A 10,535-nucleotide genomic window follows, 5' to 3' on the forward strand; every position below is an offset into this window, starting at 1 on the left:
TAGCATTAAGGTGAATGTATTTATGTTTAAAGAGGTAAAAACTATTCACTATTTTGCGGTCGCTAAGTGCATTTACTGTACTGGTAACATGTTACAAAAATTCATTTGTGGCAGACATTTCCGCATCTAATTATGAGTATGTGTAATGGCTGTCTCGATATATCGTTCTTGTTGCCAAAGCACAAAAAGTTCGCAGTTTCAAGTGTCATGCACCTAATTCTTTTCGTACTAAGCTTCTCAATGAAAAAAAAATGCTCCTTGTATACATAATAATAAATTTTTATTATTGTTAAAGAATACATAAGTTCCTCGAACTAGCAGAAATGACAGCACTTGCTTTATGGTTAAACCTTTCCATCGCAATGAGCTTGCAGGTGCGTCACATTTTACGTTTTTCATATCTTTGAAATGCGTTCTATTTCTAACATGTACATAATTGTGTTGGAATTATATCTTACATTATTCTGTGTAGACTGTTGTTTGTCTATTTTAATCAGCGCAAAACGAGACAAAGAACGGCAAAGAAAGTGAGATGAAGACAATGTTTGTCTTCGTCTCACCTTTTTCGCCGCCCTTTGTCTAGCCTGTTCTCATACCTTACTGTATTATGTAAGCCTTAATGCTTACACTTCCACTACGCATTGTGTTTCTTTGATTTCCGCCACACGTTTATTCTTGCTTGTGAGTTTTTTTTCTTTATTCTAAAGCATGTGCTTATTATGAATCCTCGTAAGTTTTGACAGGTCCAGAAAATAAAATAAGTATGATAATTTGTTAGACTCTGTTTGACATGCTGAAAGGAGTTTCTAGTTTTGTTTTTTGTCTTCACTCTGTTCCAACTTCAGTCATGATATCTAGATCTTCAAAATTTTCTCTTTATCAGCGTGTATATTTGTTACTTTGAACAGTATTCATGTGTGCTTTGTGGACTTTATAATAAATGATAAGGTAGCAGTAAAATATTTGTACTTTGAAGCTGGTGTGAGGGCACTGTTTTGGTTTATTTGCAGCAGAGCGGCGACAGTGAAATGCGTTGAAGCACCCGACCGGTTGTTATAACAGGTTGGGTGCTTGATGCATTCAACTATCGCTGCTTCAAGGTGTGTGTGTGTGTGTGTGTGTGTGTGTGTGTTGTGTGTGTGTGTGTGTGTGTGTGTGTGTGTGTGTGTGTGTGTGTGTGTGTGTGTGTGTGTGTGTGTGTGTGTGTGTGTGTGTGTGTGTGTGTGTGTGTGTGTGTGGTGTGTGTGTGTGTGTGTGTGTGTGTGTGTGTGTGTGTGTGTGTGTGTGTGTGTGTGTGTGTGTGTGTGTGTGTGTGTGTGTGTGTGTGTGTGTGGTGTGTGTGTGTGTGTGTGTGTGTGTGTGTGTGTGTGTGTGTGTGGTGTGTGTGTGTGTGTGTGTGTGTGTGTGTGTGTGTGTGTGTGTGTGTGTGTGTGTGTGTGTGTGTGTGTGTGTGTGTGTGTGTGTGTGTGTGTTGTGGTGTGTGTGTGTGTGTGTGTGTGTGTGTGTGTGTGTGTGTGGTGTGTGTGGTGTGTGTGTGTGTGTGTGTGTGTGTGTGTGTGTGTGTGTGTGTGGTGTGTGTGTGTGGTGTGTGTGTGTGGTGTGTGTGTGTGTGTGTGTGTGTGTGTGTGTGTGGTGTGTGTGTGTGTGTGTGGTGTGTGTGTGTGTGTGTGTGTGGGTGTGTGTGTTGTGTGTGTGCAGACACACATATATATACACGACACACATACCGTCCGAAACACCTCCATCACAGGATTCAATTCGGACGTCCATCGGATGTCCGTTTATATCGGAAACGGATATCCATAGGACGTCCAGCGGATATCTGGGGTTGCTTGGAGAGCTAGCTTGTTTCTGGCTCTCGGAAAGGTGGGTATGACAAATGGTCGTAAATACGGGCGCTCCTTGTGTTGCATGAGCGCGTGAAACTCGCACATATTCGCATCCCACAGACTTAAGTCTCTGCTGCAGTTCTTGCAGTTCGCGACAGAAGAAATATCCCCTCTGCTCTTCTACATTTTAAATAAATAATGCTGAGCGATTCCCGGTCTCTCGGCGGAATGGTGCTGTTGCGTCAGGTGGCCGCTGATGCATACGGCGGTGGTGTATAGGAGGGTGGGAGAGGAAAAGGTGACCTAAGAATGCAAGGAAACACTACTGCTAGACACGGCAGCAGTGGCGGAGGAACGCGATATATTTAAATTCAAGTTACGCTACGGTGCGTTCCTACTATTTCTATACTAAGCTATACTAAGTAACGTTAGTAGTTTTATCAGCTGCATAAAATGCTGTAACCATTCGCTTACTAACTAAATTAACAAGCATGGTGTAACGCGCCGCACAGGCCACCACGAACACATCCCGCTCGATGACCGCGGACACTTGTTGTCAGAACACTGACGCGACGAAGAGTGGCATCAGCGACGAGCGAGTTCCCGTTCGTGTTGCCTCTCTCTTCAACGCGAACTAGACGTGCGAGAACAAGGCCCACACGAGGCCATCAGATATTTCCGGTCGGCTAGCCTTCAAACCCAGCGCACATTGGCTCCAAGATAGGACGCGTGCGCTCACGGTCAGCCGCCGCAGCTTAAGTAGTAAAGGAGATGCACGCTAACCTGCCTCCTTCCTCGAGTGAAAGAAACGCAGTATCAATTTGTCAAGCGGATAACTGACTTGGAGCGAGAAACCGCAAAGTCCTATTAAAGCACTCTAGATTACGCTACGGAAGCGGCCACCCGTGAAATCAACACTTCTGTACTCACCGTGGTAGTTTTGTGGCGATGGTGTTGCTCGAGATCGCGGGTTCAATCGCGACCATGGCCGCCGCATTTCTACGGGGGAGAAATGCAAAAAGAAAAAAAAAAGATGCTCTTGTACTCAGATTTAGGTGCACGTTATAAAGAATCCCAGGTTGTCAAAATTAAAACGGAGTCGTCCACTGCTGCGTGCCTCATAATCAGATTGTGGACTTTGCACGTAACGTTAACGTTAGCATTTTTCCACCATGCGTTTCGCCGGGCGAGGCAATGGCTGCGCTAGCCTTCTCGCTGGTTATAAACAACGACGCACAAAAATGCCTCGCTCTGTGTTTTGTGTACTACGTAGACAAACACAAGTGGTGCACGCAATTAACGTTTAACACAATCTCACCACTATTGCACTAAACGCTGGTGAGCTTAAACATTGCTGTAAGCATCACCGTCAATTAGCGTCAATCAACGCAACCAGTACAGAAAGCTTCGCTAACATCGATTCCCACAGTGCGTGGGATCCGTATAATTTTTTTTACACTCTTCACTCTTATCATCCCCCCAATATTCTAGGAAGATCTCTTTCAATATGATATTGCCCTCATCTTTCGTTTTTCAAATTAAAATTTTGTTTAAACAAAGAGTAGGCACGATACAAATGCCGTTCAACAATATTCGTCAACATTTTATGACTTTAGATGAGGCCCTAATACTTATTTAAAAGGTACGACAAATTTGTCATCTATTTCGAGTCAGTATAGCATGCAATACGCGAACGCTTCGCCAAAGTAGACTGAACTTCAGGTACAAAACGAATACCAATCGGCACGGTATATGGCCCGAGATGCAACACGCACACGCGCACACGCGCACACGCACGCACGCAATCCACACACAGTGCCGGTCGATTATCTACCCACGAGCTTATTATTAGCCCACGCGCTTATTACACTCTTTGCTGGGATATCGGTTTGAAATTCAGAGACGTGAAATACCGCTCGCAAAAGAAAACTCCCAGACGCCTTTTGAAATCGGCCGACAGAATTGAAATATACTATACAGTCGAAAGTACTTCGTGATTTTGGCCCCACAACGGCCCTTAATAAGTTTATCGAGTGTTCCTTACATACTTTTGCCTGCGTTAACGTGGAGCTCAGAACGTTTGATTCGAAGTCAAATTCTTATTCATCCGTCGTGCACAGTGATATAAGGACCGAGCTTACGGCAGTGTGTCGTGCGTTTCTGGTGGCGGTCCCACTCCGGCGGCACGAGCCCCCCGTTTTCAGCACTTTTGGAGCAACCGTGGCGGCTCTTCTACTTAAGGTATGAAGTTGTCGTATAAACCATAACATGCTTAATTCTTGTAGATTCCAACTATATATAATATAAAGAAATTGATTGGTGTGATTTAGAAATAAATGTTCAAGAACAAGCATGAGATACATGGTTTTTGCGAACTCTGTCTCAGTTGTGACCATATTTAGAAGAAACTACCGCACATACTGCATTGCAGCTTTCTCTGTAGCTTTAGGACATATTTATCTAGTTCCTAGACGTAGAAAATAATTTTTACTTTTTGGATAATTTGCTTTTGAAAATTGCCAAATATTGCAATCTTCTGTTGTAAACAGCCCGGCAACTACATGCTCAAGGAAGATACATTTTGGATAAAGTAGAGTTCAGAGAATTTACATTTGGGACGCAAAATTTCATTCATGTAACTTTATTAGTTTTCCTAATAATGCAGCCGAAAGTAAGCAATATTTAGATTTGTGGTTTCATTTTTGCCCATTTTTTGCGGGAAGGTAATAAAGCTACGAAGCTCCGCTTTCAAACTAATAAAGTTACATGAATGAAATTTTGTGTCCTAAATGGAAATTCCTTGAACTCTACTTTATCCAAAATTTAGCTTCCTTGAGCATGTAGTTGCCGGGCTGTTTACAACAGAAGATTGCAATATGTGGCAATTTTCAAAAGCAAATTATCCAAAAAGTAAAAATTCAAAATTAGTTTGCTACGTCTAGGAACTAGATAAATATGTCCTAAAGCTACAGAGCAGACCGCAATGCAGTAAGTGCGGTAGTTTCTTCTAAATATGGTCACAACTGAGATACAGTTCCGAAAAACCATCTATCTCATGCTTGTTCTTGAACATTTATTTCTCAATCACACCAATCAATTTCTTTATATTATACATAGTTGGAATCTACAAGAATTAAGCATTTTATGGTTTATACTACAACTTCATATCTTAAGTAGAAGAGCCGCCACGGTTGGTCCAAAAGTACTGAAAACGGGGGGCTCGTGCCGCCGGAGTGGGACCGCCACCTTAACGTTCACTCACCTGGAGGCAGCGACTTCGTCCACCAACTTCATCGCAGTGCGGCGTCGCTGGAGGCAAAGTGCAGCTGCTGTGAGCCGAATATTCACCCGTAAATGGCCAGTCAGTGGCCAGAAATCCGCCCTCAATTTGTGAAGCCCTGCAGCAACCAGAAAGCTCACTTTGGTTATTATAAGTAGTGCTACTTATTTGCACATTTTACCACCTTACGAAGCGCGAATAAGTTAACGAAACATTTAGCGCCGTAACACAACAATGATAGGTGAGCTATAGTTGGCACTTATTTACCAGCAAGCAGCGCTTAACTCAGAAATGACAGAGACGGAAAATTCACATGCCACTGTCGGTGAACTGAAAGGTTTACATATGGAGATAAGTAAATTTTTATCGGTTAAGTAGACTAAGGACTTATTAGGAACTGTAGAATAGGCAAATATAACAATGAAAGCCTTTTGTATGATGTGAACTATATACACGGTTTCTCAGCTAGGTTAACCAAGCCGTTATAAAAAACTGGTGCAATATACGATAAAGATACCTATGTTGTTCGGTCATCATTTCTCTTCAGTGCGAAGATAAACCTTGTGCATGGGTTTATTATCTGGCTAATTGAATATTGAAACAGTTTTAATCTTAGATATAACTGTGCGTGATCAATCGATGGGAATGTTTTATTGCATCCTAAATCATCCCATTCAGTCGTTTTCAGCGCGCTTTGTATTGCATAATTATTTTTTCCGCACTTTACACACACAATGCGCGAAATGCAATTGCCGCTTAATTACGTGACCATGAGTTGCGACACCAGTGGTCCCAAAAGTGATTTGAGAAAACTATCTGCGCTCATTGAGTGACTCAGCAACTGCCGAACCATTGCTTATAGCTATGATTGCCACGTGGAACGCACACTTCGTTGGTTTTAGAGCGCTGCTCTTAAGCGTCAGTTACTGCGTTGAGCGTCGGCTGCGTAACCGAGCGAACGAGCAGAGCGAAGGATGAAAAACCGAACACGGAGGCAGCGGGAGGGGAAAGAAGTAACCTTTCGCCCCCCCCCCCCCCCCCCCCCCCCCCCCCCGCGCGAGACCGTTGGCAACACGAAGAGGAAAGCGGAGGAGGAAGCCACAATGAAAACATAAGGCACTATAGGCGGAGGAGGAGTGGAGGAGCGACGGCATGCGCATGCGCTAAGTTGTCGGCGGCCATGACATCCACAGTCGCGTGGGCAATCTCATCTGCCGATCCGAGGGGGGGGGGGGGGCAGGATGGCGTGAAGTGGCTACCCTCGTCCGCGGGGTCAGATGCTGAGGTCAGTCCGCGGTATCAGCGTGTGTGACGGGGATCACAGCTCCTGCAAGAGGCGATGGCGAGAGGCTCCGAGTAAGGCTTGATGTGAAGCTCCCTTGGGTGTTGTCGCTGCTGACACTGGTGATACGATTTCCCCGCGACGAAAAGTGTGAGAAAAAAAGCGTAGCGCCGCGCAAGACGGGCTGTGGGGCGACGATGGTTACGATATGGTGCCAGAGTAGCGCGCGTCGTCTGTATGGAAACAAAGCGCTGCATGAGCGGAGGACTGTCTGCGGCGGCTGCTCCGTCGACCACGCGTTCCCTCTCGCGATCTCCTGATTAGCGAGGCAGTCGCGCCTCACTTCGCTCCGTTTACCATGTGCTGCACGAGACAGATTGTCCGCGCCAGCTAGGCTACTCGCCGCGTTGTCTTCCTAATTAAAAAAACGGGTATTTATGTAATCATAGTACAAAATATTGACACGCGAAATGAAAACACGTGTAGAGCTGCGCTCGAATTTAGCATTAGGGAGTATCGTAATCATCGGTGAAATTTTTGTGGACGTCAAATGAAATCAACTGCTGTTATCTGTCGCGCCTCACTTATGTATGGTTACTGGCACATACTCTTCTGCCATGTGGTAAACTGGAAAACACACTTGAGGGAAGAGCAGGAGGATGCTGCTAGCTACAGGCGAGCGATAACTGTTTCGAACCTTGGCCAACGTCTTCTCATGAGTACTTGTCGAATGTAGATAACAACAAGGACGATGACAACTGTTTTGATGCATAAAGCAGAAATAGCAAGCAAGATCGCTTCAGCGCAAGGCTTAGGTGGACGCAGTTAACGCCGAATAGGTATGCGATGATTTGTGTTAATAGGCAACTACGCACCCTGGTTCTCGTAAGCGTCGCTCCTCTTCGTCTGATTGGCAAGTTGAATAGACTGGCAGGTTGAATAGACTACGGCCTTCCAAATGGAAGCTGACTAGGGAGCTGGGACACAGGCAGTGGCGGCCATGCTGCTTCTTCTTCTTCTTCTACTTATCCACTCCCGCCCACTTCTTCGCTTGTCGGTGCATGTCATGGTCTGGAATAATAATGTTAAAAAATATTAACACAACGCGGCAACCTTATCCCGTTGTGTAAAGAGACACTAAACAGATAAATGAGTTCATCTGTATTAATAAATTACCCTTGAACAATAATAATTAAAAAGCGAGAAAAAGTTATGCGGATCCCACGCACTGTGAGAATCGATGTAAGCGAAGCTTTCAGTGCTGTTTGCGTTGATTGACGATAGTGGGCGGTGATGTTTACGGCGAATGTTTAAGTTCATCAGCGTTTGATGCAATACTTGAAAGTTGATCTGACGTAGAAGGTCCCTTACGTGCACCGCTTGCGTTTATCTACTTGTAACACACAACACACAGCGAGACGTGTTTTACTTGAGGCGTTGTTGTGCGCCATTGATCATGCCCTGCCAAAATGTTAGCGCTGTCATTGCCCCACAAGGCCGATCGCGTCGTGGCAGAAGTGGTAAACTTTATTTAAAGTATGGGGCTTCGCGTACTAAACCCACAATCTGATCGTGAGGTAGGTGGTAGTGAGGGACTCCGGATTGGATTTCACCACCTCAGATTATTTAACTTACATCTAAAATAAAGCACACAGGCGTTTTTCATTTCGCTCCTGTCGAAATGCGGCTACCGTGGCCGCGAGTGAACCCGCCACCTTCAGCAACACCACAGCCACAAAGCTGCCAGAGTGGCAACAGAAGTGTTCATTTTATGGGCGGCCGCTTCCGCAGTGTCATCTAGACGCTGCGGTGCTTTCATGTGGCTTCGCGCCTTCACACCCAGCATCAGTCGCCCGCTCTCGAAATATGCAAGGTGTTTATTTTCCAGGAATGCAGAAATGTACCGTACCGTACCTTGAGTTTATCCTGTTTGTCAACAACTGCTGCCGTGTCTCGTAGCAGCGTGTCCTTGTTTCGTCGCGTTTTCCCTCTCCCGCGCTCCTCCCGTGCATCCGAACTACCACGACTGAAAAGTGGCAAAGCTGTTATTCACTGGTTTCATGACGGCGTTGGTTCTGCCCGCCTCATCTCTTCACCTCCTCTGCCGTTCTGTCTGCGTCCCCTCTGGACAGTTGCGCAGCTTCTGCAATGCCTTTGCAGAAGTCTCACGGACAGCTGTCGAGAGGGCAATGTGGCGGCGTGATGGAAAAGTCCAAACGAGTCTCTCCCGTCGTTTTTCCTCTCTGCAACGCTCCTGCCATGTAGATGCGCGTCGTGAACAAACAGATGCGCGTCGTGCCAGACAACAACAACAACAACAACAACAACAACAACAACAACAACAAACAACAACAACAACAACAACAACAGCAGCAGCAGCAGCAGCAGCAGCAGCAGCAGCAGCAGCAGCAGCAGCAGCAGCAGCAGCAGCAGCAGCAGCAGCAGCAGCAGCAGCAGCAGCAGCAGCAGCAGCAGCAGCAGCAGCAGCAGCAGCAGCAGCAGCAGCAGCAGCAGCAGCAGCAGCAGCAGCAGCAGCAGCAGCAGCAGCAGCAGCAGCAGCAGCAGCAGCAGCAGCAGCAGCAGCAGCAGCAGCAGCAGCAGCAGCAGCAGCAGCAGCAGCAGCAGCAGCAGCAGCAGCAGCAGCAGCAGCAGCAGCAGCAGCAGCAGCAGCAGCAGCAGCAGCAGCAGCAGCAGCAGCAGCAGCAGCAGCAGCAGCAGCAGCAGCAGCAGCAGCAGCAGCAGCAGCAGCAGCAGCAGCAGCAGCAGCAGCAGCAGCAGCAGCAGCAGCAGCAGCAGCAGCAGCAGCAGCAGCAGCAGCAGCAGCAGCAGCAGCAGCAGCAGCAGCAGCAGCAGCAGCAGCAGCAGCAGCAGCAGCAGCAGCAGCAGCAGCAGCAGCAGCAGCAGCAGCAGCAGCAGCAGCAGCAGCAGCAGCAGCAGCAGCAGCAGCAGCAGCAGCAGCAGCAGCAGCAGCAGCAGCAGCAGCAGCAGCAGCAGCAGCAGCAGCAGCAGCAGCAGCAGCAGCAGCAGCAGCAGCAGCAGCAGCAGCAGCAGCAGCAGCAGCAGCAGCAGCAGCAGCAGCAGCAGCAGTCGAATAGTCGAAGGATAAGGAATAGTCGAAGGAACAGTCGAAGGAATAGTCGAAGGATAAGGCCAAAGAAAGCTTAGCTTAAAGAAAATCTTACTGTGGGAGCAGTCTTCGTAAAGCCAGAAAAAGCGCGAAATCGAAAGTTGAGTTGCAACGGTGCCTTAAAGGTCCCGCACTAGCTCGCCGTGACGTCATATACCTACGAGTTCTGTTAGACCCTATTGACACGTGTGCTTGTTTATCTTTATCAGCTGACCGCGTTTGACCTAAAGCCCCTATATATAAAAAGTAGCGTCACGCTTTGAAGAATGCCGCCGCCTCCTCGCACACCCTGTCCGAGGTCGACGCCGCGTCGGTATTGGCCTAGTGGCATCACGTGGACCGTCGAGCCCCCGGGCGCTGGCTGCGTTTGTTTACGATCACGCTCCATCGCCATTTTCGCCCGAGAAGCGTCTACCGACTGGCGAGGAGCACGGCGATAGCGGCGAACACAGTCGGCGATCGTCGAATATGATCAGCGGCGAAAGATAAACAAGTGCACGTGTTTCAAGCGGAGTAGGCGGCGCAACGGTCGAGAAAGGAGCGCGAAAGAAAGGAGAAACGAGGAGGAGGGAAGGCGGTGGAGGAGAGTGTCGCTACTTTTTATATAGAGGGGTTTTACGTTTGACCGTCTAAAAAACGTTATCGCACGGCGCAGGCGCGCCTGCGTGTATCGGAACTTTCTCGATTGTTATCGATGGTTCTATCCGCTGTCTGTTCTCACGGAACCTTGTGTAATCTGATTGCATTTATGCGCGACGCGAATTGTGTATACTCGCGGACAACTTTCTATGGCAATGAAGGGAAAGCTACGGGCGCGTGGATACTGCACATGTGTTATCGCGCCAAGTAGTCCGGTAGCGTTTGACAGTGCTTTTGGTTGCTCGGAATGGACGCTGAATCGACGCAGCTTTCACGTGCGACGGTTTCGCGTTTGCCCAGACGCGGAAGGGAAAAGCCACAAAATAAGTAAACTTTTACGCGCAGTAGTGTGTTCTGTCTTATTTAACTGCTGCTAAT

The 10,535-nt window shown here is 47.4% G+C and overlaps 3 protein-coding genes across 3 annotated transcripts in view; 2 read left to right on the forward strand and 1 right to left on the reverse strand.

The window, feature by feature from the left end:
* The window catches only part of LOC119463596 (UPF0746 protein DDB_G0281095-like), a gene marked incomplete at its 3' end in the record, with an annotated part of 6,648 nt that extends 1,525 nt beyond the window's left edge, over positions 1 to 5,123 (reverse strand). Inside the window, exons 1-2 of the mRNA XM_037724425.1 lie at positions 5,092 to 5,123; positions 2,760 to 2,828 (exon numbers count right to left, since the gene is read on the reverse strand). Of these exons, the coding sequence (XP_037580353.1) occupies positions 2,760 to 2,828; positions 5,092 to 5,123 (101 nt within the window). The remainder of the gene's footprint in view (positions 1 to 2,759; positions 2,829 to 5,091) is intronic.
* A 220-nt stretch (positions 5,124 to 5,343) lies between these two features.
* On the forward strand, positions 5,344 to 9,109 carry LOC119463597 (ataxin-8-like; the record flags this gene model as incomplete). The annotated part of the gene is made up of 2 exons (XM_049655282.1): positions 5,344 to 5,350; positions 8,742 to 9,109. Coding segments are annotated over exons 1-2 (375 nt in total), but the record flags the coding sequence as incomplete, so codon positions are not given.
* A 12-nt stretch (positions 9,110 to 9,121) lies between these two features.
* Positions 9,122 to 9,556, forward strand: LOC119463598 (ataxin-8-like; the record flags this gene model as incomplete). Its single annotated transcript, XM_037724427.1, has 1 exon — positions 9,122 to 9,556. A coding segment is annotated over one exon (435 nt), but the record flags the coding sequence as incomplete, so codon positions are not given.
* Between the last annotated feature and the right edge of the window lie 979 nt (positions 9,557 to 10,535).

Source organism: Dermacentor silvarum, chromosome 9 (genome assembly GCF_013339745.2).
Source record: "Dermacentor silvarum isolate Dsil-2018 chromosome 9, BIME_Dsil_1.4, whole genome shotgun sequence".
NCBI classification, from domain to species: Eukaryota; Metazoa; Arthropoda; class Arachnida; order Ixodida; family Ixodidae; genus Dermacentor; species Dermacentor silvarum.